Consider the following 25,975-nt stretch of genomic DNA (forward strand, 5'->3'; position numbering starts at 1 on the left):
GTATAGGGTATTATTAGGGATATACAGTAATGTGGTGTATACAGTAATATTGTGTACGTATAGGGTATTAGAAATATACAGTAATGTGGTGTATATGGTAATATTGTATACATATAGGGTGTTAAGAATATACAGTAATGTGGTGTACATGGGAATATTGTACACATATAGGGTATTTTTTGGAATATACAGTAATGTGGTGTATATGGCAATATTGTGTACATATAGGGTATTAGGAATATACAGTAATTTAATGTGTATGGTAAAATTGTATACATGTAGGGTATTATTAGGAATATACAATAATGTGGTGTACATGGAAATATTGTATAAGTATAGGGCATTATTAGGAATATACAGTAATGTAGTGTATATGGTAATATTATGTACATATTAAGTATTAGGAATATACAGTAATGTGGTGTATATAGAAAAATTGTGTGAGTATAGGGTATTTTTAGATATATACAGTAATGTGGTACATATGGCAATATTGTGTACATATAGTGTATTTTTAGGATTATATGGTAATGTGGTGTATATGGGAATATTGTGTACATATAGGGTATTAGGAATACTCAGTAATGTGGTATACATGGTAATTATATTATGGTATTAATCGGAATATACAGTTATATAGTGTATATGGTAATATTGTGTACATATAGGGTATTTTTAGGAATATACAGTAATGTGGTGTATATGAGACTATTGTGTACATATACGGCATTATTAGGAATATACAGTAATATGGTTTATATGGTAATAATGTGTACATATAGGGAATTGTTAGGAATATATATAATGTGGTGTATATAGGTCAATTGTGTATGTTTAGGGTATTATTAGGAATATGCAGTAATGTGGTGTATATGGGAATATTGTGTATGTATAGGGTATTAAGAATATATTTTAATGTAGGGTATATGGTTATGTTCTGTATGTTTTGGATATTATTAGGATTACACAATAATGTGGTATATGTGGTAATAATGTGTATGTATAGGGTATTATTAGGAATATATAGTTATGTGGTTATATATATTATTATTAGAAATATACTGTAAATGGTAATATTGTGTACATATACTGTAGGACAAAATGATGAATATACGGTAATGAGGTGTATATGGTAATATTGTGTATGTATAGGACATTTTTAGGAATATACAGCAGTAATGTGGTGTACATGGTATTGTTGTGTATGTATAGGGCGTTATTTGGAATATACAGTAATGTAGTGTATATGGTAATATTGTGTACATATTTAGTATTATAAGGGATATACAGCAATGTAGTATATATGGTAATATTGTGTACATATAGGGCATTATTAGGAATATACAGAAATGTGGTGTATATGGTAATATTGTGTATGTATAGGGTATCTCCTATATATTTGGCTACATCTGTCACTCAAAGTGGGTGTCTGTGTCTATAACGCTCTGTTCCTGGACTTTCCTCTTAATGAGTGATTGCCTTCATCTGTGCTGAACACCTTTCTGAGAAATTAACCTGTTTAAAACAGGTGATGGCAATCATACATTAAGGGGAAGTCTAGAAACAGAGCATTGTGTCCCTCCTGGAGAGGGTCATGTTGGGAGGTATGTGACAGAGAACCAGCCCAGTGAGCCCACAGACAGTGCCAGACACCCACTGCCTTCCCATGTTGCCCAGCACTGCTACTCCACAGCCACCAGGTGAGCGCCCCCCTCCCGCGATTTGCGGCAACCCCCCCTCCCGCGATTCGCGGCAAAAACACCCGCTCCCCCGCGACCCCCCCTACCGCGATTCGCAGCAAAAACACCCCCGCGACCCCCCCTCCCGCGATTCGCTGCAAAAAGAACCCCCCCACGACCCCTCCCGCAATTCGCGGCATAACCACCACCCGCGACCCCCCCTCCCGCGAATCGCGGCAAACCCTCCCCCGTGACCCCCCCCGATTCGCAGAAAAAACACCCCCCCCCGCGCGACCTCCCTCCCGCGATTCGCGGCAAAAAGAACCCCCCCGCGACCCCCCCTTGCACGATTGGCGGAACACCCCCTGCGACCCCCCTCCCGCGATTCGCGGCAGCCCCAGGATTAAATGGCACATGCAAAACACTGACATGGCTATGGTCGACAATGAAAAAGGTTGACATGAGTTTTTGAAGATTTATTTTTAATTTTTTTAATTTTTTTCATATTCATTGTCATGTGTCGACATGGACACCAATGAAGTGGCACACTTATGTCAACATTTACATGTGTTGACCTTTCTGTGTTGATTTTTTTCTTGTGGCGATTCGCGTCACACCCCCCGCAACCCCCCCTCCGGCGATTCGCGGCACCCCGGCACCCCCCCGCGACCCCCCCCCCTCCCGCAATTCGCGGCAGCCCCCCACCGGAACCCCCATGAACCCCGCTCTCCCGCGATTCGCGGCACCCACCCCCCGCAACCCCCCCCCCTCCCGCAAATCGCGGCACCCCCCGCGATTCGCGGCAGCCCCAGGATTAAATGGCACATGCAAAACACTGGCACGGCTATGGTCGACAATGAAAAAGGTTTACATGACTTTTTGAAGATTTATTTCATTTTTTGAATGTTTTCATATTCATTGTCATGTGTCAACATGGACACCAATGAAGTGGCACACTTATGTCAACATTTACATGTGTTGACCTTTCTGTGTTGATTTTTTCTTGTGGCGATTCGCGTCACACCCCCCCGCAACCCCCCCTCCCGCGATTCGCGGCACCCCCCGTGACCCCCCACCTCCCGCAATTCGCGGCAACCCCCCACCGAAACCCCTGTGAACCCCGCCCTCCCGCGATTCGCGGCACCCAACCCCGCGACCCCCCCCTCCCGCAATTCGCGGCACCCCCCGTGATTCGCGGCAGCTCCAGAATTAAATTGCACATGGAAAACACTGACATGGCTATGGTCGACAATGAAAAAGGTTGACATGAGTTTTTGAAGGTTTTTTTTTCATTTTTTGAATGTTTTCATATTCATTCTCATGTGTCGACATGGACACCAATGAAGTGCCACACTTATGTCAACATTTACATGTGTTGACCTTTCTGTGTTGATTTTTTCTTGTGGCGATTTGCGTCACACCCCCCACCCCACCCCTTCCCCCCCACAACCCCCACTCCCGCGATTCACGGCACACACACACACACCTCCCCCGCGATTCTCGGCACCCCACCCCGTGACCCCCCCTCCCGTGATTCATGGCACACCCCCGCAACCCCCCCTCCCATGATTCGCCGCAACCCCCGCCCCGTAACCCCCCCTCCCGTGATTCGCGGCACCCACCCCCGCGACCCCCCCTCCCGCAATTCGCGGCACCCCCCCCCACGATTCGCGGCAGCTCCAGAATTAAATTGCACATGGAAAACACTGACATGGCTATGGTCGACAATGAAAAAGGTTGAAATGAGTTTTTGAAGTTTTTTTTTTCATTTTTTGAATGTTTTCATATTCATTCTCATGTGTCGACATGGACACCAATGAAGTGCCACACTTATGTCAACATTTACATGTGTTGACCTTTCTGTGTTGATTTTTTCTTGTGGCGATTCGCGTCACACCCCCCCCACCCCCCCCGCAACCCCCACTCCCGCGATTCACGGCACACACACACCCCCCCGCGATTCTCGGCACCCCACCCCGTGACCCCCCCTCCCGTGATTCACGGCACACCCCCCGCGACCCCCCCTACCATGATTCGCCGCAACCCCCGCCCCCGTAACCCCCCTCCCGCGATTTGCGGCAACCCACCCCGCGACCCCCCTCCCGCGATTCGCAGCATCCACCCCCCCACAACCCCCCCTCCTGCAATTCGCGGCACCCCCCGCGACCCCCCCTCCCGCGATTCGCGGACACCTAAGTTGCAATACAGGGCATCTTTCATACAATTCTAACCATATTTCTCATATACAAACGTTCACAAATTAAGGGGGCGCAGCCCCTTACGACGGTGTGAAGAGCGCCCGTAGGGCGCGATGAATCACCTAGTTAGGAATATACAGTAATGTGGTGTACATGGGAATATTGTGTACATAAAGGGTATTATTAGGAATATACAGTAATGTGGTGTATATGGTAATATTGTATACATATAGGGTATTAGGAATATACAGTAATGTGGTGTATATGGGAATATTTTGTATGTATAATGTATTAGGAATATACAGTAATGTGGTGTACATGGGAATATTGTGTACACATAGGGCATTATTAGGAATATACAGTAATGTATATGGCATATTATGTAAATATAAGTCATTATTAGGAATATACAGTAATTTCTTAAATATGGTAATATTACATACATCAGGTATTATTTGGAATATGTAATGGTGTTGTGTATATGTTATTATTGCGTTCATATAACGTATTATGGTATTTTTAGGAATATATAGTAATGTGGTATATATGGTAATATTGTGTACGTATAGGGTATTATTAGGAATATACAGTAATGTGGTATATATGGTAATATTGTGTTTATAGAGGGAATAGTCTGTAATTTAGTGTACATGGAATATGGGTCCTGATTCAGAGTTGATCGCTAATCAGCAAATTTGCAGATCGAGAAATGACTGAGTATGCCTCTGGATCGCATCTCTCATGCACGATGGTAAATAGCAAAAGATATATTTGTATGGATTGTAAACGCAATGTGACCGGAGGTTGGCCAACAGGAAGCCGGTGTTTCAGGTGGTAACTGAACGTTTTCCGGGAGTGTATGAGAAAAAGCAGCCTTACCCATTCACTTTACTGGAGGGTCTGTGAGGTCAGCATCCGCCTCGCTCAGCCCGTCTCTGTCACTGATGACCGGTCGGGTCAGAATTATGAGTGAATCGCAATCTGCCATGATTTAGCAATTTATTTGCAGATTTGTATGGGGTGAGTGGCTGGCTTCACTGTGACTGGCAGTGACTTCCTATTGGGAGTCCGACCTGCCAGTCACCAAGGCAGTCCCATTAGTAGGTGTTTCCTCCAGTGGCAGCTCTTACCATTTTGGAGGAGGGGGGCTGCTGAAAGGCGGGGCCCACCCTCCGCTGCCTCTGCCGCGCTTCCCGCACTGTCCTCCGGTTCCGGCTGCCGGTCCCCAGCACATGTGCAGTAACTTCATGCGTACGGCACATGTGCTGGCCCAAGCCTCCATGGGCTGACTTTGCAACAGCCCCCAGATGTTTAATCAGGTTCCCAGGTCTGGTGCATGCACAGAACCCGATTTGGGGGCTGCCGCACATTTACGCACAGAAAGGCATCCCGGAGGGAGGAAACGCCTCCCAATGGGACTGCAATAGGAAGTCACTGCCAGTCACAGTGAAGCCAGAGCAGTCTCACCGACTGCATCTGTTTTCAATATAGGTGACAGTGGTCAGGGCCGAAACTAGGGTTTCCGGCGCCCGGGGCAAGGCAGTCTTTTGGTGCCCCCCCCCCCTCTAGTGATGCTGCTGCGCGCCGGAGGCGCGCCGAAATTTTCGGGGGGCGTGGCCTAATTTGGGGGCGTGGCCTATAATAGCTGCTCTCCCGCGAGGCCACGCCCCCATTTTGCCGCTATGGGGGCATGACCCAGAGGCTCTGTGAGCCTCTAGCCATGCCCCCAGCCCCCTGGCTGCGGGAATAGACGCTGTGCGCATGCGCACAGCGTTTATTCCCCGCTGCTTAGTTAGCAGCTGACAGGGGGGACCGGACCAAATGACGCCTTGTCCCTGGCGCCGGAGACCCCCCCTCCCCGCACAGTCCTCTCACCGCCACGGCTGCTGCCCTTCTCCTCCTCATCCCATGCTGCTGATTGTGTAGCCGCATCTTACTTTGACTTCGTCCGTCTCCTACTAGCGCTGCGGCGGGAAGCGCTGATGACTTCAAAAAGACTTGCCGGACGCTGATTGGCTGAATTCAGCCAATCAGCGTCTGGCAAGTCTTTTCGAAGTCATCAGCGCTTCCTGCAGCCGCGCTAGTAGGAGATGGACGGACATACCTGTCACCGGACCTCACAGCGCCCCTCACCTCCAGCGCCCGGTGCGCGTGACCCCCCAGCCCCCCCCCTAGTTACGGCCCTGCAGTGGTGGATTTTACCTGGGGGGGCTGCAGCCCATAGGTAAAATCCGCCACTGGTTCCCTCCCTCCGGGATGCCTCTCTGCGGGCTGCTGAGCGTAAGCCCCTATAACCTGGGGATGGCGCATGCACAGTACCTATGTCAGTGCTGCACACGTGCCAGTCCCAGTACCTGTTATCTGTATTATACAGGCACCGGGACATGATTCCCCTTCTATGGGCTGTTGCTGAAGCAGCCCATAGACTCTGGAGGTTTATACTGCGCATGCATCAGTCCCGGTGCTTGTCATCAAACGCAGGGGATCGGGAGGAGCGGCAGCAGGGGAGGTGCCTGCATCACGGCCAGAGGCAGCCCCCCAATTGCCAAAAGGTATGAGCCGCCACTGCATATAGGGTATTATTAGGAATATACAGTCATGTAGTGTAGATGGTAATATTGTGTACGTATAGGTATTATTAACAATATATAGTATTCTACTGTACATCTGGGGTGAATTTCCCATTAGACACGTGCCTAGGGGTGGCACTTGATTGGGGGCGGTAATTGTTTTGGGGCAGCACATGTTTGGGGAAGTTACTTGTTTTAGGGCGGTACTTGTTTGGGGGTGGTAATTTTTTGTGGGCGGCACTTGTTTAGGGCGGCACTTGTTTGGGGTGGTACTTGTTTGGGGGCGCCACTTGTTTGCTTGTGTGCAGACTGTCACCTCGAAATGTGGTATATAGTCCCAAATACACACATTTACAAGTATATGATAAACCACACACACCACGTCAAGTGGGGACCCAACACTAAACTGCAGGGTAGTGGCGTATCTATAATGGGTGCACACGGGTCCCTACATGAGTCCCAAGGGAGTGCACACTGTGCACACTGCACTTATTTTGGTAATATTTCCTCTCCGGAGCCCAGTGGCGCAGTGGAGTCTGAGCACATAAGTGTGGAGACTCCACAACGCAGCGGAGGTTCGGACATGCCCAATAGGGCACTGGAGCGCTCAGATCCTACTGCTCCCGGTGCACAAGGGCCTCCTCCTCTCTTAAGACGCCCCTGCCTACAGGGAAGTTGTGAGCTAATATAGCTGTATCTATCACAAGCTTATTATAAATGCGCTCGGTATGAATGCAATATGTGGCGGGATGTAACACAAATGGTTCATACATTCGGCCCCTGGTGGGAATTTTTACACTGTTTGAGCAACTGCCATTTCTGTATTATTAGGAATGTACAGTGCTGCAATGGCTGCAGTATTAAGGTGGCCATACACGTCCCGATCGCGGGCTGTGCGATGTGTGCTTTGAGGTGCGCGCTCCCGCAGCTGCTGTACATACTTTTTGTACTTAGTTTTCATCGCATCACATCGCATTGCATGCACAACGCATGCACAAGGCATGCAATGCGATGTGATGCGTGCTAGTTAAGCACAGAACGCACGCCCGCATTGGGACATGTATGGGCGGCAATACTACTGAGCATATGTAAAGTGTAATATGATCTGTGTGTGTAATATGTTCAGTTACTGACAGTTACTCGGTGCTTATGGTTATATTGTCTGTATAAATGGGCATTTTCGGGTATTATTATACCATGTAGTAGTTATGTATACTAGCCCGTGTGAAAATTTCACATGCGAATAAAACCCATCATCTTAGCAGTGCCACATCGATGCATCCAGGGAAAGAACTTTAGGGGGGAAAGTTCATTTTTCATTTGGATTTTAAAACAAACAATACAATGTGCAATTCTACATTAACAATTCATCAGAAGCAGAGAACAATCGTTAAAATGTACATTATTTATCGATTTTGGTTAAGTATGAAGGGAGTAAAAGGGATTGTTATGAAAAATCACCTTGTAGAAATAATATACATGATTAGTGATGTATAGTATAGTATGTATAGTATGTATGTATGTATGTATGTATGTATGTATGTATGTATACATCTATAAGTGGAGTGGTACTACAGGTTGGACATGTATATGTGTATAAGTTGTTTTGTGTTATATATATTCTAATAGTGCTCACTGTATAACTGGTGAATTCTGTGTGTACAGAAGCTGAAATGCGATATTGCTGGAATATTCTATGCTAAGGTCAGGCCAATGGTACATTCATAGGAAATACTTCAGAGACAGGGGCACACGTATATTAACACAGAAATATCCTTGCTATGTACGCAGGGAAAGCCGCAGGGACAGTGGGAGTATGCCTGACATTCTGCCCATTCTGGAGGAGTTTTTCATAGTACACAGGGGTCAGATTGGAGATCCCATTTGAGGAGGATTTAGTCCTTAGACCTCGGATCCCCCCTCCCCCCCCCTTTCTCAAACTGTTGGAGATTCCACACAGTAAGATGGTGATGCCCCTCTCCCCAGCCGACCACCACCGGTGCCAACCCATCCCTCAGGACACCCAGTCGATCTTTCCTACCCCCTTCATTAATCATAGAAACATAGAATTTAAGGACAAATCTATTCTTCCCTTTTCCATTTACCCTTTTGACAACTTCAACCCTATTTGTTTGTTAGGTCTTATTCCCTTGTGGACATAATGCCGCCCAACCCAAAGTGCACATTATGCCCTCCACCCCTGTTATACAGTGCCCCCATTGTACATTATGGCCGCCCATGTATATAACGCCCCAGTGTACATTATGCCCTCCACCCTTGTTATATAATGCCCCCAGTGTACATTATGGCCGCCCATGTATATAATGCCCCCAGTGTACCATGCACCGCCTCTCAGCACATACATTATTCCCACTCTGCTCCAGCACAGAGTTGACCACATCCTGCCAGAGGCTAATTTCCACAAGGCAACCTAGATGCCTGCATAGGGCCCAGCAGATCCCAAGTGGCCCCATAAAGATACACTGGCCATCCAAAACGGTCCCAGAGGAGCATTGCGCAACAAACATGTGTTGTCATGACTGCAATCAATATAGTGCTATGGATTGTTTTAGGGAGGAAGGCCCCAAATTGGTATCTTACGTTGGCCCCCATGAACTCCAAATCCACCTCTACATACAGTGGTAAGCTTCAGTTTCTACATCATTTTATTGAAAAAGTGCTTGATTCCCTACAACGATAACCTACATACATAATTACATTAAATGATGTAAGTAGTTGTGTAAAGGGAAGAAAAGTGTGCGTAACTACAAGTAGATAAATTAAATAGAAGAGAATGGTATTTCGGGGGTGTTTATCAACGTTTAGAGAGCGATACAATCGTGAGTTAAAATATCTAATTTAAATATTACAGGCTGTGTTTTTAAAAAATGACAGTTAGGGGCGTATTTGCTTTGTACTTTATACCTTTATCTGTTGATAAGCATTGATAAATATACAAGTATTATTTAATAAGCAATGGATGTTAATAAAAACCCTAGTTTTTTACAGATTTTTCAAATTGAAGTTTGGAAATCCATTGTTTAGTAAATATGCTTAAAAGCCAAACAGAATCACGTAGTGTTCACGCCCGGCTGTTTTAGCGGGGCGCTGCCCAAAATGCGCCCTGCCCCTCTAGCAGCACCCTGCTAGAACAGCCTGCTGCCTGCCCCCGCCAGTGTGCTCGGGGAAGCCCAGCGCCACCATAGATGTCCAGAGTTTCCCCGGCAGTGACTTCGGCCGGACCAGGCCCACCCCCTTTGGTGATGTCGGCGGGCCCGGACATGGTTTCTTCGGTGACGGCGGCCGCTGGGTCCGCCCTCTTTGGTGACGTCGGCAGGCACGGTCCGCCCCCTTTATGCTGCCCCCGTGCAGCACCGCCCTGCCCTGCCCAGTTCCTAGAAGGGTTTATCTCATCAGAGAACTCCTAAAGAGTACAGTATCTACCTAAAGGTGGGTACACATTAGACGACACTGCAAACTAACAATATCACCTGTTATTTCCCTTAAACTTCCAGACAAATATAGTCACTGGGCACATCCACAAGTATAGCTGTTTATCTCTAAGTTTTGAGCAACTTTTCACAAATAGGTAACTGGTTTATATTAGTTCTGAAATATTTATGTTTTGCAGTAGAATTATTGTGAAGAATTTAATTACACAAATCCTTATTATTTCTTTCAACCTCTATTGTATTTCTTTTTATTTGTATTATACACAGATGTTATATAAATGACACTGATTATATCCCTTTTACCCATACAGATTTTCCAAACTGTTCCGCAGAATGTATCTCATCTCCCGGGCATTGGTGGTTCTAGGTAGGTTCATCTGAAACTTACATTTGTTGTATTTATTTACCACTTTAATAATAAATGGTAGATGAAGAGAGATCTCCCAAACTTTGAGGAAAAAAAATATCCCAATTCCAAAATATATCTCAAAAGTAACAAACAACAGGGTACAGTTTGATACACTGACCAGCGGTTCTGAAACTCGATCTTCAGGACCCCAGTGTGCATTTTCCAGGTCACCGCAGGTGCACAGGTGTACTCATTACTCCGGTGGTTCCCAAACTCGGTCCTCAGGACCCCATACAGTTCACATTTTTCCAGGTCACGCGACAGGTGCATATATTACTCATTGACACTTTTTTTTTTTAAAAATCCACATGTGGGGTGGAGCTAATTATTTCATTTGATTCTGGGAGGAGACCGGCAAACATGCACGAAGAACTGACTTTGAGAACCTGTGCGTTACGCTATAACACATTTTACAGTATTTTAAAAGAACCATGGGTGTAGCTAATTATTTCACTTTTGATTCTGTTACATGAACTGTTTGGACACCTGTGGACCACATATTCAAACCTCCCAACATGACCCTCTCCAGGAGAGACACAATGCTCTGCTCCTGGACTCTGTTTAATTTAGGATTGCCCCCACCTTTCTTATTAGTTAACCTAATGTTGGGAGGTATACATATTGCATATTTGCTTATTTGATTTTGGCTTGGAATTTCAACAGTTTTTGGTTCCATGTATAACATTTTGATGTAACACATAGCCTTCTTTTGATTAATTTAAGTATGCAAATTAGTATACCTCCCAACATGACCCATTCCAATAGGGGCAAAATGGACTTAACGTATGATTGCCGTCACCTGTGTTGAACTAGTTCACTGATAGCAACGGTGTTTTGCCACAGGTGGTGATGATTCTAAATTAAGAAGGAAGTCCAGGAGCAGAGCAGTCTATCCCTCCTGGAATGGGTCATGTTGGGAGGTATGAACTAGGTATGAATTAGCATTTGGTTTTAAGTTTGTATTCAGCAGAAATTCGAAATATTTGCTTTTAAATTTGGTGAATCCAATATATTCGTAACAAAAATTGACAATTAAATCATGGTCATTTTATCAGAATGCAGCTAATTATTATGCAGGTTACTGATGAATGGCCTAACTGGGAGACAGACCAATCTCTGTGCAACTGTATACAGAATATGCGCTATTGCAAATGCACTCATTTTATCCTATGCCAGTTGTGTCCTACAGTACTTTACATGCGCGTCCTATTCTGCATGCGTGCCCTATTCTACATGCGTGTTCTATTCTACATGCGCATCCTATTCTACATGCGCATCCTATTCTACATGTGCGTCCTATTCTGCATGTGCATCCTATTCTACATATGCACATGGCGTCCTATTCGACATGTGCATCCTATTCTGCATGAGCACCCTATTCTGCATGCACGTCCTATTCTGCATGTGCACCCTATTCTGCATGCGTGTCCTATTCTACATGCCCATCCTATTCTGCATGTGCGTCCTATTCTACATATGCACATGTGCGTACTATTCGACATGCACGTCCTACTCTACATGCGCGTCCTATTCGACATGCGCGTCCTCTTCGACATGTGCGTCCTATTCTGCATAAGCATCCTATTCTGCATGTGCGTAATATTCTACATGCGCATCCTATTCTGCATGCGCGTCCTATTCTGCATGCACGTCCTATTCTGCATGTGCATCCTATTCTGCATGCGCGTCCTATTCTGCATGTGCGTCCTATTCTGCATGCGCGTCCTAGTCTACATGCCCATCCTATTCCGCATGTGCGTCCTATTCTGCATGCGCGTCCTATTCTGCATGTGCGTCCTATTCTGCATGCGCGTCCTAGTCTACATGCCCATCCTATTCCGCATGTGCGTCCTATTCTACATGTGCATCCTATTCTGCATGTGCGTCCTATTCTACATATGCACATGGCGTCCTATTCGACATGTGCGTCCTATTCTGCATGCACGTCCTATTCTACATATGCACATGGCGTCCTATTCGACATGTGCGTCCTATTCTACATGCACGTCCTATTCTGCATGTGCACCCTATTCTGCATGCGTGTCCTATTCTACATGCCCATCCTATTTTGCATGTGCGTCCTATTCTACATGCGCATCCTATTCTACATGCGCATCCTATTCTACATGCGCATCCTATTGTACATGCGCATCCTATTCTACATATGCACATGCGTGTCCTATTCTGCATGCGCATCCTATTCTGCATGTGCGTCCTATTCTGCATATCATGTATGTCCTTTTGTCCCTCTAATAATGAATAGACCATTAGATAAAACATACAGAAACTAGCATTTTCTCCTGTGTAACGAGCCCATTAGTAATCAGTACTAGACCGGCTGAAACACCATGTATACTAGGAGAGTTTGTCACGTATACTAGGAGAGTTTGTCACGTATACTAGGAGAGTTTGTCACGTATACTAGGACAGTTTGGCACGTATACTAGGACAGTTTGGCACGTATACTAGGACAGTTTGTCACGTATACTAGGACAGTTTGTCACGTATACTAGGACAGTTTGGCACGTATACTAGGACAGTTTGGCACGTATACTAGGACAGTTTGGCACGTATACTAGGACAAATTTGTGGAAAGAAATAATATTGAAGGCGCTTGACTCCGATGATGATGGATTGGATAGGGGAAAAGAATATATAGGACAGTATGTCAGTGGACTCTTGTTCAGAACCGTAACTGTATTAATCCACAAGATAAGGTGGCAAGGATGCGTACTTTTTACTCACAATTGGAGTGGTATATGGACTCCTATCTGGGTTTCTTTATGACGGGATCTGTGGTTGAAACGTGTCCCTGTCGGGATCTCCCTCGTTGTGGGTATCGTGCAGATAAATGAAAAAAAGAACCGTAAGTTTATTCCTTGTAATGAAAATCAGTTATTTGGAGGATAGCGGGAACCAGTATTGCGTACCAGACTTACTAGGAAACATACATTAACTTGTGCATAAAGGTTTCTTTTTTAACAGGATCACCAGGAGTGTGGGAATCTGTAAACAGTTTATATGCGTACCGTACTTACGGTGCATAACACGGTGATAATCCTATCTGGGTATCTTTTTATATAAACGATCTCCTCTGTAAGGTCTCATAAGCTGGCTCTGATCTCGAGCAGTGCATGCAAACAGAGGATGGAGGCCGTCTTAGTATTGGATAGTGCTCCTACATTACCGGGGAAGTCCAGGCACCTGGCACAGAGCATTTTCTCCCTCAAGGAGAGGGTCTGCAATAAAAGCACTATCCAATACTAAGACGGCCTCCATCCTCTGTTTGCATGCACTGCTCGAGATCAGAGCCAGCTTATGAGACCTTACAGAGGAGATCGTTTATATAAAAAGATACCCAGATAGGAGTATCACCATACCTCCCAACTGTCACGATTCCGTCGGGACAGTCCCGATTTTCGGGTCCTGTCCCGACGTCCCACCCGCGGCAGGCATTGTCCCGCTGCGGGGGGGTGACAGTTGGGAGACCCCCCAATGTAGTAGAATAGACGCTGTGCGCATGCGCACAGCGTCTATTCTCGTATGAAAATGAGGTCGCGGCTAATTAGCATAAGCCGCGCCCTCATTTGCATACGCCACGCCTCCCTATTTCTTAACATGAAAAGTTGGGAGGTATGGTATCACCGTGTTATGCACCGTAAGTACGGTACGCATATAAACTGTTTACAGATTCCCACACTCCTGGTGATCCTGTTAAAAAAGAAACCTTTATGCACAAGTTAATGTATGTTTCCTAGTAAGTCTGGTACGCAATACTGGTTCCCGCTATCCTCCAAATAACTGATTTTCATTACAAGGAATAAACTTACGGTTCTTTTTTTCATTTATCTGCACAATACCCACAACGAGGGACATCCCGACAGGGACACGTTTCAACCACAGATCCCGTCATAAAGAAACCCAGATAGGAGTCCATATACCACTCCAATTGTGAGTAAAAAGTACGCATCCTTGCCACCTTATCTTGTGGATTAATACAGTTACGATTCTGAACAAGAGTCCACTGACATACTGTCCTATATATTCTTTTCCCCTATCCAATCCATCATCATCGGAGTCAAGCGCCTTCAATATTATTTCTTTCCACAAATTTGACAAAAGGAGAAAACTGCAGTGAATCTCCATCAATATTGTGGCAGCAGGGACTCCGTGATTGCGCCTTGGGACTTTTCTACATTTTTTCTAGTACGTATACCAGGACAGTTTGGCACGTATACCAGGACAGTTTGGCACGTATACCAGGACAGTTTGGCACGTATACTAGGACAGTTTGGCACGTATACTAGGACAGTTTGGCATGTATACCAGGACGGTTTGGCACGTATACCAGGACGGTTTGGCACGTATACCAGGACGGTTTGGCACGTATACCAGGACGGTTTGGCACGTATACTAGGACAGTTTGGCACGTATACTAGGACAGTTTGGCACGTATACTAGGACAGTTTGGCACGTATACTAGGACAGTTTGGCACGTATACTAGGACAGTTTGGCACGTATACTAGGACAGTTTGGCATGTATACCAGGACGGTTTGGCACGTATACCAGGACGGTTTGGCACGTATACCAGGACGGTTTGGCACGTATACCAGGACGGTTTGGCACGTATACTAGGACAGTTTGGCACGTATACTAGGACAGTTTGGCACGTATACTAGGACAGTTTGGCACGTATACTAGGACAGTTTGGCACGTATACTAGGACAGTTTGGCACGTATACTAGGACAGTTTGGCACGTATACTAGGAGAGTTTGGCACGTATACTAGGAGAGTTTGGCACGTATACTAGGAGAGTTTGGCACGTATACTAGGAGAGTTTGGCACGTATACCAGGACAGTTTGGCACGTATACCAGGACAGTTTGGCACGTATACCAGGACAGATTGGCACGTATACCAGGACAGATTGGTACGTATACCAGGACAGATTGGCACGTATACTAGGACAGTTTGGTAAAGCAGCAGATGAATGAACACTGGACGGGTTCTAGTTCCCCGGTGATCCGTAGAGATACTATTACTGTTAACAATTATTTTTTTAATTGAACCAGTTGATCTCAAGACATCTTTCTATTTTCAGGCATTATGGTGCAGTCAACAGCAGCAGATCCCAACACCGGAGAAAGTGAGTGTGTGACGTGTGTGACGTGTGTGACGTGTGTGACGTATGTGCCTAAGTCACCCTAGAAAGCTAACCTGGCGTTCTGAAAGGAAATCTAGCCAATAATGCAGGACCATTGTAACATGGGTGGTGGTCACACAATCAGAGCGGCGAGGCAGCAATCTCTACCTACCTATCAGCATGCTGATTGGTGGATAGCCGAAAGCCATTCACTGTGGTTAGGGGCCCCAGTGCATTGCATTTCCCGGGGTACGGCCTACAGTCCTGGTCTAATGGCTGACAGATAAGTGAGAACAGGAGATTATAGATGGAGTTCTTCTCTTTCTATCACCAACTGCCAGGACCCGCCATTAGATGGAAGGGGGGGGGGGGAGCGCGCACGAGACTATGAAAAAGAAATCTCTTTATCTTGCATGCGACCTGTCATTACGCTGTAATAACTGACTGTACTTGATTGATGCAACAGTGAAAAATAGTCTTTTTATAAATATCTAAATATAATTAACTAAATAAATATAACAAAAAAAAATAGTTAGCTATACAAGGAATTTACTAAAAGGAATGTATCTTATCGGTTTATATAAAAATATAATATGCATTTATCAGGACAGTCCCATTCCCCTAGGACTGTCTGTGTCACTGTCCCGCGGTGGGGGGTTGGAATGTGGGGAGTTTGCACACCACTGCTTTGCATAAAAGAGCAACGAGCGAATAGACTACGTGTACAGGTGACCTCTACTCACAGGGACGAGTATTATAATCACTGTAACCTTGGTAGGAAATATCTCTGCGTACACGGAAACGATTGTACAGTCTGATTGACTTCATTCAATGATGTGATCCACAATGCAGTAAATGTGATGGGAAATGTTCATAGACAGATGTAAGTATGTGGATCACACGGTGGAATTAAGTCAATCAGACTGTACACTTGTTTTCATGCATATATGGAGGGTGCACAACACAATGGGGCAAGTACGCCATGGTGATCCGGGCGGAATATTGTTACTAGGTCTACAAGGAGAAGGTTGACAAGCATTAAGTCAGGCATGTCCAACGTTGGCCCTCCAGATGTTTTGAAACTACACATCCCAGCATGCTTTGCAATAGTTTTAGCATTCTCTAATAGCAAAACTGTGGCAAAGCATGCTGGGATGTGTAGTTTCACAACATCTGGAGGGCCAACGTTGGACATGCCTGCATTAAGTCAACACCATTAGGTCAACATGCAGGAAGGTCGACATGACTGTAGGTCGACATGTGTTAGGTTGACAGGGTCATTACGTCGACATGGGAAATGTTGACAGTCAAAAGGTCGACATGGAGTTTTTCATGTTTTTTTTCTTTTAGCCGACATGTGCCGACAGGCGGTATTTCATGCCCTACTAGGGCGTGGTGGGAGAACGAAAATAGTGTGTTGAGTGTAGCGAGGCACCGTGCCTGAAGCATTGCGAGTGCAGCGAGCCAGGCGAGGCCAGGCCTCAGTGTCCATGTCGACTGTGTCGAAATTCGGGACAAAAAAAAGTGAAAAACCCTTTGTTGACCTAATGCTTGTGTCGACCTAAGATTTTGAGATCAAAATCGCCCGGTGTACATGGGCCTTTAGTTTGATGAAAATAGCAAGATACGGCCACATTCGGGATTGCGTGCAACTGAGAATCAGGCCCTTGGATACACATGAAGGCAGAGCCGTGGGATTTGTCAATGGGCTTGTCAGCGTCTGTCATGCAGCTGTTTCATTCACACTGGCTGTTTGGAAAATACATCATTCAATTATAACTTTGACAATTTTATGGAGCTCGTTGCAAAAAAAACCTCAAGACAATCAACACAATTTGGGCTACAAATTTCCTAGCATCATATAATTATTTGAAGCCATAAAACCCATCAACTCTAAACCTGACGGTGAATGGAAATGTCAATCCAATTTGTTCATGTTAATTATCTGCAGCGAAAGGATAATAGTAGGCTGTTTCCAGGCTCCTATAGGCTTCGCTGCAATTGCTCTTTGTTGTATAACTCTGAAGAATTCATTTCATTAGCGCGACGAGAATAGAATTCTGACTTTCACGCCACGGAGCGCTGTAACATTATCTCGGGTGTTTTCTATCCCTACTCGGAAAGAGGAATGTATAAATCTAGAAAACAGCACAGTGTCATTTCTGTGCCAACAGCAGTCATTCAACATAACAAAAAGCGATCTCTGCTGGAGACCGGTTATTTAACGATCAGCAGAACAGCGAGACGGAGGGGAAAACAATCGGAATCCGCTCAGAGAAAAGAATCAACATTGCTGAATGCCTTTCTGTGGCCGCAGAAGTCATACGGACACATGGATCATGCATGAGTGGAAAGGTCCATACACACTGGGCGTTTTTGGCCAATGTGCATGCAGAGTGATGGTGGATACAATCACTGCATATACACTGATAGTTTTTCTCCTGTTTTTGTGATTTTCCCGGAGGTTGGACGACTTCCCAAAGCAGGACGCTATGGAGAGCCACTCCCCCACTCCCATCCACCTCCCACTCATCTAATGGTAATACTAGCAGATGAGCGGCCGGACCAGCGATGATGGTGGAGCTCGCATTACCGCTGTCCCGTACACACTGGACAGCTTCCGGGCTGAAAGCAGCTCAAATGAGTAAACTGAGCGGCTTTCAGCTCAAAGTCACCCAGTGTGTATAGGCCATAGTTGCCAACTTCTATGCTGCCCTCTCCGGGAGAGGGCAGCCAGCTGACTGAAGTAGGGGGGCGGGGCCATCGCCGGGAGGGGAAAGGGCCAGTTTGGGGGTGGAGCCACAGACAGGACGCTCTATTGGTCGGTGTGGCTATAGCAAACGCATCATTTTAGTCCTGCCCCCTGCAGTGCAATGCTTGTATTTCAGGCATTCCACTGCTGGGGTGGGGCTAAACTGGGGCGATTGCGTCATTTTACCCGCAGACCCCCCCCCGCAATGTGGGGGTTCGTGGGTGATGGATGGAAATGTGGGAGGGTTGCCCCCCCTTTCTGGGGGCCGGGAGAGGGACCCGATTTCCGGCAACCCTGGTATAGGCCCTTAGAAATTAACATGTGCGGCATACTTGCCTACCCTCCTGGAATGGCTGCTAGGTTCCCAAAAATCGGGGGCCAACTCCCGGCCCCCCAGGAAGGGTGGTCGCATGTCCCCACATCCTCCCCACCCCCCACCACATCTACCTACCCCGCCAGTAAAATCCCATGATTCGCAGGTGTATGCAGAGGGGGACAGGCTAAAATTACACAATTTACATCATTTTATCCCCGTCCACATACATCCGCGAATCGCTTGATTTTGTTTTTGCAATGGAGGCGGGGCTTGATGATGTAGAGCTCTGTCCCTGCCCCCCTGATGGCTGCTGAAAGTGTCCTCTCCGGGCTTCTCCCAGAGAGGAGATATTAAAAGTCAGTAAGTACGATGTGCGGCACTAATCACTTAGAGCGCACAGTGGGAGAGCCGCAGATTGCCGTCCCGGTAGTGTTCCGCTAAACTCTGGAGGGACCTGCCATTTTTTGTTGATGCTTTCCAGAGCATCCTGGTTTTTTTTGGTTATGGTACAGAATAGGCGTAGGCAATCTGCGGCTCCCCACCTGTTGTGAAACTACAAGTCCCAGCATGCCTTGCCACAGTTAGTTACTCAAAAAAGCTGCAGAGAGTCTCCTCTCCGGGCTTCTCCCAGAGGGGAGACATTTATGGTAGGCAAGTATGATGAAGGGCCTAATGGGCCTGGAGCTGAAAATGTTCCATGGCCTATTATTAGAAGAGGAGGGGGTGCGGCCCATAACACGTAGGCCCACACACTCTATACGCCCCACTGTCTCCCTAAGCATAAATGTGTATAATAGGAATGCAGGTGTAATATTACTGAGTTATGGCCATCCATGGTGTCTGTCTGGTGATGGTCATGCTGAAGGGTTGCCCCCCCCCCCCCCCCCCAAGCATCCTTGTAGCCTCACCCACCGCTGTCCAGGCATTGGATGTGGGGGCATGACTGAGAGGATGCAATCACACTGGCCATGCCCCTAAACAGGATGTTTCTTTAGTGGCCCGCCCCCACCACGCCCCTTTCTCATCTGTCGGTGGCCCCTCCCCCCTGCCACACTGAACTGGCTGCCCTGATGCTGTGCTATGTACAGGAGTAATTAGTATAGAGGAGGTGGTCCCTGGTTCCAGCTCCCAGCTCAGCTGCTGCAACAATGTAACTATGGGCCTTATTCTGGTTGGTGCGGTTCTGTCCGCGTGTGGTCGGACAGCTGAGGTTGGGTGTTTGCGCATGTGCAGAGGCGTATCTGCGCATGTGCGAACGCTGCGCACATCCGAATAGAGTGTGAATTCTGTACAGAAAATGATCTGTCAAAACAATCCGAACAGGGGGTGGAGAGGGGCGTGAAGGGCTGTTTGGGCTCATTACCATATGCGTACGCCCCGCGTTTCATGGGCGTTCCGATGAAAATGCTGGGCGTACGTATGGTAATGCGGCCGTGGCGCACATGTGGGGGGCGGACATATGACACAGCCGGATGCCAGCTGCCCGCCCATATCCCTGCGTTTGCACGGAGAAATGCCCGAGTGGTCTTGAGCACTCGGTGCTGCCTGACCACTCGGTCCAGCATTCGATGGTCGGCGACCATCGGAGGATGGGGGAGATTCCCAGAGATGGAGGAGGTGTTCACATGAAAAATCCACTCGCGGTCCGTTCGGTCGGCGTCTTACCGCATTTGGGCGGTGTGAGCGAACCGTACGGAAGACGGGGCTAAGAAAGCTCGGTTCCTGTCCGAAAATACGCATTCGACCGAACCAACCAGAATAAGGCCCTATGAGCAACAGCTGCAGAGATGAACCCTGCACAGAAATCTCACGCCCCCTATATCAATAAGACCAGCACAGCACGACAGTGTCGGCAATTTAAATTCCTGCCACCAATGGGTTACAGCTTTACCACATCTATCCATATTTCTATCCATCTGCTTTTCAGTTATTCCATAAAGAGACCTGGAACAGGCACATGTCCATTTGTCCAAACATCTACCAGGAAACACCATCAAACTAATGGTATCCTGGGGATTGTCGGAGTGTCGAAGGTCTAGGCTAAGTAGCCTGAGGAATGGCCAAGTGGGATGGATTGTCAGTCTCCGGTTCCAGCAGTAACAGAGCTCTGAGCTATTGGCAGGAAGGGGACAATGGGGACGAGCGTCTGGCTGCACCTGTAGGCTGACTTCAACATGGGAAAATATCCTTTAGCAAAAATACCTGGTTCTGGTTTGGCAGTGAAACGGTTACTGGATCGGTTTCGTGTGACGTGTGTATGTGTACACAATGTTATTACCCATATTTAACAAGAAGGGTGCTATCGCAGCCAAACTAAATCCAATGAAAATATAAATAATATTGGCCACACCTTTGTGGGTTCCTAAAATTCCATAAATGCAATAACATTTTTATAAAATCACGAGACAATTGCAGAAGTTTCTTGTTGCATATGCAGACAAAATTATTTAGTTTTTACCTTTTAAAATATTTTCTTATAACACGTCCTGCAGGCACAGATGACAATCACAGCAGATGCATACTTGTGGTTTCTCCGTCCTTTGGGGGCTATTCTGATTCACTCGGAAAGGCACAATCACTCATGGACAAAACCATGTGCACTGCAGGTGGGGCAGATGTAACTTGTGCAGAGAGTTAGATTTGGGTCGGGGGGGGGGGGGGGGGTTGTACTTCAATCTGATATCTATATTGCAGTGTAAAATTAAAGCAGCCAGTATTTACCCTCCACAGAAACAAAATAACTCATTCAAATCTAAATCTCTCTGCACATGTTACATCAGCCCCACCTGCAGTGCACATGGTTTTGTCCATTAGAGAGTGATTGTGCCTTTCCGAGTGAATCAGAATAACCCTTTTTGCTACAGATTTGAAAAGCCTGTGTTTGTCCCTCTGTACCTTACTCTGTAGGAGCCCTGACAGGCTCAGTGCTGCCTCTAATTTGAAAACCCTCCCATGACGAGGCCGCTGCTGTCCTCCATGGGCCTGAGAAGCATATGATGAGCTCCACCAAGGAGAGCTCAGCACAAGCCTCTCAGCCCCTGACCTCTAGTGCAAAGTGTCATGGGACTTAGTCAGCTCCCAGTAATGCACTGCACACCTGTGCAGTCAGTGTGCCTTGGCTCCCGATGCTCAGCATCATTAATCACTGTCACATTGGCAGATAGGTGAAGCTGCAGCACTACCCCACTCCCATGCACAAAACCTTAAGCTAAAGGAAGAAAAAACTTTTGAAGCTTGGTGCATCTGGTCCTATGTCTGTATTGTCCATAATTCTGTAATGACACATCTTTTGGGGGAGGGCTGTAATACATGCAGTAGAAGCTCTTTATCTATATATATATATATATATATATATATATATATATATATATATATATATATATATATATATATATATGTAACTGAGACAGTAGGGTTAATATATAGGGGTAGTACTGCTGTAAGGAATATGAGGAAACTTCTTAAAGCAAAAGTTGAGAAATAATGGTCTCAATACACACAGGTTAAGAACAGAGAAATGTAATTATTGCCATTTAATTCTAGGTACAGACTGAATCTCTGCAAGCAATACCCCCTTAGGCTGTATATGTTAAACCTGTATATACACAACCGACGTACAGTACTGTATCATCCAAATAAGATTTACTAAAGTCTCTAAAATCCATCCTAATACTACTTATAAATAATAAGCGCTGAGTTCTGTGTTATATGCAGCTCCTGTCCCTGTAACCTGCTCTATGAGGGGAATGGATTTAAAAAAAGAGTCAGCTCAAGTACTTTGTCCTCCCGGGTGCACGGAGCAGCAGCTTTCCGTATACGGCGACGCAGTGTACGCAGCCGTGTCCAGTATCTGTGGTGCCGCAATTCACCGGTATGTCTGACCGATCACTCAGAGTATTAACATGGTTTTTTTATATATGTGTGGTGTATATAGAGGAACATTTCCCCTGAGGGAAATGTGTGACTGAGAGACGAAACGCGTCAGCACTGTAGGACAACACAGTATTATGTACTAGAGCAGTAAATGGCAGAGATTTGAGTTACATGTGACCCTTTTGTTCTTTTCTTAGTGGGGTGATCTCTAATAACGGGGGAGCAGTGGGTCTACGTAGACTTCCCGGACAGCAGAATTATCCAGCAATCTTTGCCAATGGTTTGCAGTCCCAACCACTCAGCAAATGGTCGTCCTCCTTCTCTGTGTCCAGTAAGTAAATATCTGGTGGAGATGTCTAATGTGTCCAACAAGGTAATGTAAGGATTCCAAGAGAGCCTTTAACACAGGTGATTCACCCAGTCCAGAAGACTTTACAAGAGTTTTTGTTATTAGTGTAAGGCTGATTCAGACCCATCCGAATTCGGCCCTGTTTTCGATGGTGAGGGGGTCTGCCCATGCGCAAATATACAGTGCCAGTACAAGACTTTATCACAACTTTATAATAAACCTAATAAAATGTTTTATATGGACATCAAATCATACTTGCCTACTTTTGAAAACTAGTTTCAGGGAGATTATAGCTGGTAGTAGAATTTCGCACAGTTCCCCATTGAGGGTGCGTGTCATGCTCCACCCACAGGCAGTGTTCCCTCTAAGCTGTGCGCACGTGCGCGCGCACACAACTCAACGAGCGTGCGCACAGACATTACAACAGAGCGCACAAAGCAGCAGTGGTCCCTTTTTGCAGTTGTGGACTCAATTAATGTGTGTTTCACCCATTAACTACATTGTGTGCTGTGTTTTGAATGTTTAAATGTTTAATATCATTTTGAAGTAAAGTTAACACAAATGCTGAATGTAATTTTCCAGTTATATATATGTGACGCACAACAATTTAAATTCCCTTCCAAAGTTGCACAGCCAAAATCTTTTGCCGCACACAGCCTTCATAAAATTAGAGGGAACATTGCCCACAGGGCGTGGCTAGTTCCATATATGGAGAGATTGTGAACATAGCACCTAGAAGCGTGGGTGTGCACGGCTACATCTGTGAGGAATCTGGTAAAATGATTTATATCCAAATGTAGATGAGCCCCAAAGCAGTTAGTAAGAGATACTAGAACAAGAAATTATTCCCTAGGGAATATACAGGCGCTTTGACACGAGCTGTTGCCTCAATGTAAGCTGCTGCTCAAAATGTGGGGGTAGTCACTCCCCACCAAAAAGACAAGGAAAGGGACAAGCACAAGGCGAGTCGAGCAGCGCTATGAGTAATAACACCAGATGATTGGAAATATATGAAATGTTTTAATCACATTAAAATTTGCAATAAAATACACAGTATTACAATACAATATAACAATATAACAATATGGGGGGGGGGGGAGATAAAAGTAAATTGGAATGAAGGTAAAATAAATAGCCAAGCCTCAATGGATTCATGCAATAATCAGTGGAGATGATCACTGGTTGTAGTAACTGAGTGTATATTACCACATGTAGAATGTAGAACCAGGTCCCAGGTGAGTGGAGAATGAGCTGAAGTCCTCACGATGTACGCGGTGTAGCTGTCTTACCGCTGGAGGGTGTATCAGTCGCTGGAGCTCACTGGTGTGGTTTTACCCATTTGTAGGGAGACAAAAGTGGTTGTGAGAGTCACCAAAGGGAGTCCTTTTCAGCGAACCACCACCTGGGATATCACTGGCTGGAATGGGGAAATCGGCTTCCGTGCACAGTTGATAGTGGGCACATGTGTGCACAGGATGATTTTTGCAGATGTCCTGAGAAAGACTGTGCACAGTGTCCGCCGCTGTATGGGGGGGATTCAAGTGAAAAGATGGAAAGTCCACGATTTAGAGGCAATAATTTGTAGGATCCAAAGGCTGGGATGAAGCACCTTACGCGTTTCACTGCGTCCTGCAGCTTGATATTGTTATATTGTATTGTAATACTGTGTATTTTATTGCAAATTTTAATGTGAGTAAAACATTTCATATATTTCCAATCATCTGGTGTTATTACTCATAGCGCTGCTCGACTCGCCTTGTGCTTGTCCCTTTCCTAGTAAGAGCTACTATACTTATACTTATACTCCTTTTTCCGTTCCCCCCCCAAATATGTAACAGTGTAATGTGGGCTAGGTGACATGAGGGAGATTGCTAGACTAATGAGGGAGAGAGGGAGATTGCTGCTATGTCAGGGAGTCTCCTGCAGAATGCAGGAGGGGAGGTAACTATGGTGTAACAGTGTAATGTGGGCTAGGTGACATGAGGGAGATTGCTAGACTAATGAGGGAGATTGCTGCTATGTCAGGGAGTCTCCTGCAGAATGCAGGAGGGGAGGTAACTATGATGTAACAGTGTAATGTGGGCTAGGTGACATGAGGGAGATTGCTAGACTAATGAGGTAGAGAGGGAGATTGCTGCTATGTCAGGGAGTCTCCTGCAGAATGCAGGAGGGGAGGTAACTATGATGTAACAGTGTAATGTGGGCTAGGTGACATGAGGGAGATTGCTAGACTAAAGAGGGAGAGAGGGAGATTGCTGCTATGCCAGGGAGTCTCCTGCAGAATGCAGGAGGGGAGGTAACTATGATGTAACAGTGTAATGTGGGCTAGGTGACATGAGGGAGAATGCTAGACTAATCAGGGAAAGAGGGAGATTGCTGCTATGTCAGGGAGTCTCCTGCAGAATGGGAGGTAACTATGATGTAACAGTGTAATGTGGGCTAGGTGACATGAGGGAGATTGCTAGACTAATGAGGGAGAGAGGGAGATTGCTGCTATGTCAGGGAGTCTCCTGCAGAATGCAGGAGGGGAGGTAACTATGATGTTACAGTGTAATGTGGGCTAGGTGACATGAGGGAGATTGCTAGACTAATGAGGGAGAGATGGGTCATTACTGCTATGCCAGGGAGTCTCCTGCAGAATACAAGAGGGGAGGTAACTATGGTGTAACAGTGTAATGTGGGCTAGGTGACATGAGGGAGATTACTAGACTAATGAGGGAGAGGGAGATTGCTGCTATGTCAGGGAGTCTCCTGCAGAATGCAGGAGGGGAGGTAACTATGGTGTAACAGTGTAATGTGGGCTAGGTGACATGAGGGAGATTGCTAGACTAATGAGGGAGATTGCTGCTATGTCAGGGAGTCTTCTGCAGAATGCAGGAGGGGAGGTAACTATGATGTAACAGTGTAATGTGGGCTAGGTGACATGAGGGAGATTGCTAGACTAATCAGGGAGAGGGAGATTACTGCTATGTCAGGGAGTCTCCTGCAGAATGCAGGGGGGGAGGTTACTATGAAGTAAAAATGTAATGTGGGCTAGGTCACATGAGGGAGATTGCTAGACTAATGAGGGAGAGATTGGTCATTACTGCTATGCCAGGGAGTCTTCTGCAGAATGCAGGAGGGGAGGTAACTATGATGTAACAGTGTAATGTGGGCTAGGTGACATGAGGGAGATTGCTAGACTAATCAGGGAGAGAGGGAGATTGCTGCTAGATCAGGGAGTCTACTGCAG

The 25,975-nt window shown here is 46.1% G+C and overlaps 1 protein-coding gene across 3 annotated transcripts in view; it reads left to right on the forward strand.

Annotated features, from left to right (window-relative positions):
• Positions 1-25,975, forward strand: part of COCH (cochlin) — an 81,190-nt gene that overhangs the window by 43,669 nt on the left and 11,546 nt on the right. For 2 of the 3 annotated variants that reach the window (XM_083165790.1, XM_083165791.1), the window contains exons 2-5: positions 10,211-10,266; positions 15,412-15,456; positions 22,236-22,392; positions 22,592-22,725. In XM_083165790.1, coding sequence (XP_083021916.1) covers positions 10,211-10,266; positions 15,412-15,456; positions 22,236-22,392; positions 22,592-22,725 — 392 coding nt within the window. Of the gene's footprint in view, positions 1-10,210; positions 10,267-11,159; positions 11,240-15,411; positions 15,457-22,235; positions 22,393-22,591; positions 22,726-25,975 lie in introns of those variants that run through there. The other variant, XM_083165792.1, reaches the window with a different exon arrangement.

This window comes from Crinia signifera, chromosome 12, assembly GCF_055691185.1.
Source record: "Crinia signifera chromosome 12, ASM5569118v1, whole genome shotgun sequence".
Lineage (NCBI taxonomy): Eukaryota > Metazoa > Chordata > Amphibia > Anura > Myobatrachidae > Crinia > Crinia signifera.